The sequence below is a fragment of the Branchiostoma floridae genome, chromosome 9 (genome assembly GCF_000003815.2).
Source record: "Branchiostoma floridae strain S238N-H82 chromosome 9, Bfl_VNyyK, whole genome shotgun sequence".
NCBI lineage: Eukaryota > Metazoa > Chordata > Leptocardii > Amphioxiformes > Branchiostomatidae > Branchiostoma > Branchiostoma floridae.
In genome coordinates, this window is record NC_049987.1 from 4,082,344 (window position 1) to 4,090,420 (window position 8,077).

Consider the following 8,077-nt stretch of genomic DNA (forward strand, 5'->3'; position numbering starts at 1 on the left):
GTACAGTACCCAACATTACTGTCTTTCTTCTTCGTCATGTCATCACTACACTTTCCTGCTCCAATACTCCACACACTCCCTTCCTCTGGGGGTCAGAGCTTCCAGATCTTCTTTGGTGCATGGTTCGGACAGGAGGGGGCAGACAAGAAGGTGTTTCATAGTCTGCTCCTGTCCACAGTCACAGGCAGTCTGTCCATCTGGGCTAAGACCCGACTTTGCCATGAGGGTCTTACATTACTGTAAAGAGACATGACTGTTTGTACTTCCTATGAAAAGGGTTGTTTTCATTGTGTAGCTTTAGCAATTGTCATTAGTTACTTAAATGATAATTGTGTAATGATAGAGGAGTGATCAATAAGTTATTGGCCTCACCCAGAAATAATTTAAAAGTACTGTTGTAGTATAAAGAATTTTATCACTATCCTCCAAATTTCAAATCATTGCAGTCATTACTATCCATCCAACGTCTTTTTGAAAATCAGTAGGTAAGTAGCGATAGAAACAATGGTGAACTGTGATCAGACATGTGTGGGTCGAGTTCTCCATGCCGTAAATATTGAAGACATTGTCAAAATGTTTGAAAAGGCATCCCTTGTATTTCAAGCAGAAAAAAGAGACTTTCATCAGAGCAAGTTGACCCGCACACCTCAGGTCTCAGCTCAATTGTCCATGTTTTTTCTTCCTCTCTTACCTGCCATTACTGGGTGTTGCCCGTAAAGTAATGATCATCATGATTTGAGTTTTGATATACAAAAAATATACATTCACAAAAGAGTCTTTATACTAAAAATCAAATTCTATGCTTACCTACCTACCTACCTACCTAGTCCCTTGACCTCCAGGTCGTTGGGGGGACAAGGTAGACATGAAGACATGCTTCCATGCACCTTTTTTCTGCATAAGGCCAGGACTTATTGACCAATGACATTTTTGCGAACTTTCCGTATCTTTTTCTCCAGTCTGAGGAAGATGCCCAAGAGATTCCAGGATATCCCTGAAATGTCCATGTGCTGTTCTCTGGTGGACATAGTACCCATAGATAAGGTATGGGCTAGATATGTATCCATTAGGCATTAGGAGTAATTACAAGGGTCTGAATTATTTTTCTGTTCCTTACACCAGGCTGAGTGTTATGTGTTATGGATGACATCCAGGTGCTTCAATTTTCTTCCATTTCCAGAATAGATAATTGACTTCTAGTACTTCTTCAGAGCAAAGTTTTCCAAAGCCTTTTAAGAAAATGTGGAAGAACAAAATCAATAGCAAGAATCTCTTATGATTGTTTTTCTATGTACTATATAATATAAGTTCAGCCATCACTGAGATTTCATAATGAAGGCCTATTTTGGAGGTGCGCAACTTTTTTTACACAGTTGCATTGATTTTTCAGTGCCCAGAAGATATATTGTCATCTGTACTTATGTGTGAAATGAAAAAAAAAACTTTCATCAATATTCTAATCATGAACAATTATATTCCCAGTAATATTTTTACTTGTGTCTCAGCACACATGGTTCACGTACATCCAATAATGGCCATTCTAGAAGTGAAGTTAAGGAATGACTTGTATCACTGTACTGTCTTACTACAGGAAACAGGGAAGTGGTCCCAGGAAGCTATACAAGCCTTTGCAAAGATGGTCGGGGACAAACCAGTTCTTCTAAAGGTGGGTTTGACTTTATGGTGCTGTTGAGTGGGTTCAAATCCCTTGCAGGCACTGTAAATCTAATTCTAGTTGAAGGATTCTACTTGAAGTTCCATTAGATGATAGTTCTAGGAAAGTATGCATTTTAAAAACATCAATCCTATGATCATGAAAGTTTTGGTACTTGAAAGTGAATCTGTTTTTTTTTCTTTTCTGATCTGGTATCAGGTTCTTAGTAGTGCATACATCAACTAGTTTATTATTTATTTTGAAGTTCATCATCTATAGTCTGGATGTTTTTCTTCTGTCTTCCAGTGGCCTGGCCTAACACACGTATGTCTGCCTAACACCAATGCAGATCTGTTTTATTTCGGTCCTATGTCAATCCTTACACTTAAACTTTGACTCCTGCCAATTAAGTTGACGAATCTTTGCCCCTGGCGATTTGGTTTCATTGTGTCCGTTTCATATTCCCAATCACGCCAAATCGTTCTGCCCCCATGGACATGATCGCCGTGTACATGGACTGAAGCTTTTGGTCTGTACTACCTCTTGATACTGACTCCAAGATCATGTCAACGTCCTCGGTCAAACTGCGACCACTCCTTGGAGTTAGCGGCTGGCCACTTCACTCGATGATGATCTGACTTCCTGCCTTGTGGAGGGGCAGGCGTCGCGCGGAGGTTCCGGGCACTGTGGGGTGCTTCCGGGCCCGGATCCTCCTCCGTCTGACCAGGGGCTGGTGCCGGCAACACTGGTTCTACAGTGGTTGCTGCAGCCTCTGGGCAGTGCTTCGCTTGCGACCTCCTTAAGCACTTAAGCAGGCCATCTTTGTTTGGTGGATTTTCAAACCTCTCTGGTTTTTGCATACCTAATGCCACACACCCAGACTGCATTCATTGTCGATTCTCCATTTGCTGGGATCAATACCGATTGGACCGTCTGAATGCTCTCTGGCATCCATGTGGGTATTGCTCATTATGGTTCTTTGTAGCGTATTGTGGGGTGCAAACTAATACTTCTTGAAGACTAATAAGTTATTCTACATGTACAATTACAGATCATGAAACAATCCGGAAGTCTACTGTATGTAGATCTACACAAGCCACCTAACGAAGACATTGACACAGACATGCCCGTATCACTCCGAGATGCCCTGGTGTTCCTCGAAGTAGCCTACCTCAGGTCGCCACACTCCGTACCATCCTTTACTGGTAGGATCTCCTTTGATACAGTCTTCCTTCTGAAACAAATTGATTCTATATTGGAAGAATTGCTTGTAATAAATGATCTTTTTATTACAATGCACCTATATAATTTATGAAGTGCATACATGCAAATTAAATTTAAAGGCTTATTTGATAAGTTTTTGTTTTTTTAGTACTATTATAGTACTGTCATGTTTGTATTCCAGCATCAGTTCTGCAGCCAAGAAGGAAGTTCCTACCAGCTGAACCTTTACTCCAGGGACAGGACATACCTGTGTTAGGCAGCCATGTCATGGGACCTGACCTCTTCTTTGTACAAGTGGTATGAGTCACAATAAATTACAATCAACGAGGGCTCAGCTACATTATATGTAACCATCAGTCCTGAAGGAAAAATTAGAATTTGTTTTGGGAAAGTGGCATCTAAGGAAGATATATCTTGTGTCGATGAAGGTTAGACATCCAGGTGGTTAGATAAACAAGAAAACAGTAATTAATGACAGCAAACTGTTAAAACCGCACATGTTTCAGACAGCATCCTTTGATCTGTTTTCCTTCAGTGACAAAAGACAACGATGAATCATCCTTGTGGATCCTGTCTGCAATGTCAAACAATTTCTAAATTTCAAGTTTTTGATCCACACCTAAGGCAAATGAAGAAAGAAATATGGATTAATGTTGAATGTCAGTGATTGAGGTTGTAAGTCAGTAGATAAATGAAGGAAGGAAGGAATAAATCAATTATGAATATACTGATTTGCTATGTTTGACTCCTACTTCTAATTGGAATTGCTTGTATTTGTTCATGTATCTACATGTAGTCTGTCTGTAAACATGTAAATAAATCGAGTGAGTGAGCGAGTAAGTAAGTATAACCTGTGTTTGACTCATACCTCTACATTGACACTGCTTACTGTTGTTTCTGACCTGCCCCTAAAGTTAAAGTTATGCGTCATCTGTGTTCTACTCAGATTAGTGCAGCTGAGGCCCAGTACATGAGAGATATGATGGCTCAAATGCAGGAGCTGTACAATCAGGAACAGGGGGAAGAATGGAGCATTCTGTGTCCATATGAAGGTACGTACAAACTGTACTGAGTGTCTACTTTCAATTGATTTGTATTGAAAGGCTCTTTTTGCAGTGTGATAGAAAATATATCAATATGTAAAAGTTTCCATACCCCCGGTACTTAACATAAAGGACACCAACAAGCTTTTCAGTCAGTATGGCCCTTCTCAAGTTGATTTTTAAAAGGTGTAAGTAAGTAAGTAAGTAAAGTTTGTGGTAGTCCTGTCAATTGTATTTCCGTGTGCACTTCTCTAGGTATGGTGCTGGTTGCTAAGTATGAGGAAGACAACCTGTGGTACAGAGCACAAGTTGTGGGTGAGTACAACACATGTCTGTCTTTACCCAGTGTTTGTGTGTTTGTTGTGTGTTTAGATATTATCATAAGTGTGTGTTAGGAATGTCCCTGTGGCTCAACTGGTAACAGCCTCACAGTTGAGCCCATTTTCAAGTACATGTAGTTGGTGACTGGATTCAGTACTCGGCATCTCAGTACTAGGGGAAAGGTGTACCTCATCTGTCCTGGGTTTTTTTTGGAAGGAACATAAAATGAGGGACCCAGTCCTACGTTTAAACTAGTGCTTGAGTACGTTAAAAGAGAAGTGCTAGCAACCCCTCCCTGTATAAATAGATCTACTGAAACAGCAAGGAAACTTGCTGCCCTACACATTTGTGCCACTAGGCACTGCAGGGGTCTGAATGAGTGAACCTATGTCAAACATTGTAACATTTTGTTTGTTTCATAGATCTCCCAGGTAACAAGCAGGTGGACATCACATATGTTGACTTTGGAAACACTGCTCGAGTCACCTGTTCACACCTGAAGAAGATACCGGACAGGTTTCTCAAACTCCCCATACAGGCTGTCCCCTGTGTGCTGGATGATGTGGAACCTCTGGATGCTTCTACTGGATGGTCTGATGAGGTAAGACCAGACCTTTTGTGTGAAAGATTTTTTTATCAATCATCACAACAAGGCTGGGATGTAGTAGTAGTAGAAGTTGTTACTGAATCAGATAGTCGTAGTAGTAGTCTGTAGTAGTAGCAATAGTGTAGTTACATGTAGTAGTAAATATGTATACTGTAATTCCTGATTTTTTTCAATGTACTGTTATGTTCACGGTTTTCACGGTGACGACTGTAACGTGAACTTATCATTACTGATAACAAATAATTCACAGACTTTTTTAATGTGCACTTGCCCCGACAGTGAACATTTAGTTCCGAGAACAAGGTAAATTTTCTCAGACCGTGAAAGTTTGGTACCGAGAAGACAAAGTGAATTACAGTATTAACAATTGCTACACTTGAAATGTGAAAATACTGTTATCCAACAAAGAGATATTGTTTCATTGGTACACTCATATTTTTATTAGAAATCAATTTAATAGAATAAGATACATAGTGATGTTGACTTGGAAAATAGATATAGCACTGCATGCCATGAAAGAAAAACAGAAAACCTTTCAAAAATAATCACTGCATCTATTAGGTTTGCATTTGGTTAAAATTGACTAATTATGATAACAAAGCATTTGGTCATTCTAAGGTAGTTCCATATATTGTTGGACAAAAAGAGCATTTTTGCATGTGCCATGTTTAAGTTGGTGTCCTTGATTTGCATTTCCATGGACTGTAGTTTAGACATAAACTCATTTTCTTGGCAAAGTTTTAAAATGTGTTCTTTAAGCATTTGCTTCTGAGAGCTATACAAACTTGATAGAGGACTTTGTTATTTGAGAGATTATACAATGTATCGTTATATACAGTGTAGGTAAAGTGTAAAAAGCTGTTCCACCTTTGTTTACAACTCTTGTTTTCCAGGCACGTATCCAGTTCAACCAAATGGCCCTGTTTAAAAGCCTGGTGGTGAATGTGCAAGGGCAGACAGCTGACTCCAGGCTTAAGGTTCTGCTGTATGAGTCCCTGGACAAGCAGATCTGTGTTAACAGTCTTCTGGCAGAGGAAGGGCACGGAACATACACCGGACAGGCGAGGTAAGTAGTCATAGAATGAAAGGCGGCTTTGAAATGGTTTTGCACATACAGGCTTCTACTGAATGATTTGACCACGTTTCTTAGATCAGACATAGGAATTGGTTTACCGTATTGTAATGTTTTGCTTACCAAATTTTCTTAACTTCTGGTGCATTTCACATAAAAATGTATGATTTTTAAGGTGGGAAGGACATACATTGTAGATAAAGGATGTCCCTGTGGCTCAACTGCCAGCAGCCTTGCAGTAGAGCTCATGGTTCCAATTAGTCGGAAATTAGGGGTCCATGGGATCAGGAGATCTTGATTGGGGCCACACTGTCTTTCGAAAGGAACATAAAATGGGGGTCCTGTCTTCAAGGAAGTGCCACATAAACTGTCAACCCCTCCCTGTAAAAATATGCCTTGCTACAGAAGCAGCAAGAAAACTGGCTGTCCTATGTGCCACTTGGAACTACAAGGTGAACAACAAAGACATAGATAAAAAAAATACAACACGGTGTACACATGTTCATGTATTCTGCATCAGCGTTAGTCCCAGCCTTCCCGCAGGTTGGACTGGTACCACAGGGAAACAGAGTACTTTCAGTCTGTGATGTAGTCTATATTAAAATGGGGACTTCTGGTTGTTCAAGATGGCTGACTGGTTTTGCATGGTTACCATAATCTTAATTGAGACTTGACATTTAAATGTGTATTATTGTACAGGGCACAAACAGAACCAGTAAAAGAAGAAGAAGTCCCCGTGAGTGCCAACAATATAGACATACCTGTACCTGCACCTGTACCAGAGGAGCCAGCAGGAACAGACATCCAGGAGGTCCCACTCACACACTCATCGTCTGTAGAACTGGAACCATCCCAACCACTGGAGCTGCAACCTCCCAGAGAGATGGCCATGGTTGGCATGATGTCTCTATAAGTTTCATAGTACTTATATGGACTCTTCATTTTTTTATTTTTCACATCTTCTTCCCTGACTTTAAAATCAGCATTCTACAGCTGCACATTAGTATTAGTTTTCCAATATTTTTTGTAACTTTCGTTGCAAATCAAAGTAATTTAGTTTGAACGAATGAATCTAATGGCATTTATTTGTTCATTTTGCTTAATTTGCAGCTGATTTTTACAACTTACAAGTTTTGTCCCGTCCTTTCTTTTTTGGAAAAACTTTTTCTATATTGATATATGCTCGAATGCAATCCTTATTATTAAATCAAGGTGGCCTTACAATAAAATTAACCAGAAAACAGGCTATATTTTTGTACAATTGGACCTCCCATCCATATACATTAGACTAACTATTACTGGTATTAGTAAGTAATACTAAGAGCTAACTGTTGTTCTATCAGACACCTGAGGCTCCCCCTAACGACAGTGACTTGGACATCGAGACATGTCGAGCGCCCCCTATCCAGGAGGGAGAGAACTGCCTGCCTGTCACTGTCTGTCATGTGGAGTCACCTGCGCAGGTGTTTGTACAGTTGGCTTCAGCTGGAGAGGATGGCCTAGACAGGTGCAAAGCTGTTTATCTTGAGCAACACACACCTTGTTTATCTTTTAAGAGTTTTTTTTTACATTCTCAGTTATTTCAGTATCTAGATAAACAACTTGTAAAGTGCATTGTGTTTTTTGTTACAGAAAATTTATACTGGACTTCGTAAGGTATTCAATTTGACATTCTTGCGTTCTTGCATGGATAAAAAAAACAGTAGAATTGCATGCCAATTCTAGTAGTAGAATCCATCATTTTTAGGCAACAGTTATTGCATGGAAGAATGCTTGTAGAATTAAGTACTAGTATTTGGGGACATAAGATTACTTGTCCTTAGCATGCTGACCAAAATTACCTCAGTCTGATATTAGTTTAGGCTTTTTCTTTTGCCATGTTATGCCTTGCTGGATGACATTCGCACTTGCAACTTTTTGACCACAAAGAAGCTACACATTAGCAAATATGCAGTTAATTGATAACAAATATCAGAAAAGTCATACAATGCTGGTCTTGTCGTGAACCTTAAAATGCCAGAGCTTCAACCCTATAGAATGCTATCGGTGCCAGGGTTGGCTGCTGACGTCCCAAAAAAACCTCAGAACAGGACCAAAGTCCCTAACTTCCGGGGTTCGGGCGATACATGCGCGCAAAGCTGCTACTTCGGGGGAAT

General features: G+C 40.0%; 1 protein-coding gene across 1 annotated transcript in view; it reads left to right on the forward strand.

Moving 5' to 3' along the window:
• LOC118422992 (RING finger protein 17-like) overlaps window positions 1–8,077 on the forward strand; it is a gene marked incomplete in the record, with an annotated part of 56,912 nt that overhangs the window by 32,042 nt on the left and 16,793 nt on the right. The window contains 11 exon segments of the mRNA XM_035830886.1: window positions 966–1,044; window positions 1,592–1,666; window positions 2,706–2,859; window positions 3,060–3,175; window positions 3,825–3,930; window positions 4,177–4,236; window positions 4,665–4,843; window positions 5,743–5,915; window positions 6,621–6,813; window positions 7,265–7,428; window positions 7,554–7,577. Coding sequence (XP_035686779.1) covers window positions 966–1,044; window positions 1,592–1,666; window positions 2,706–2,859; window positions 3,060–3,175; window positions 3,825–3,930; window positions 4,177–4,236; window positions 4,665–4,843; window positions 5,743–5,915; window positions 6,621–6,813; window positions 7,265–7,428; window positions 7,554–7,577 — 1,323 coding nt within the window.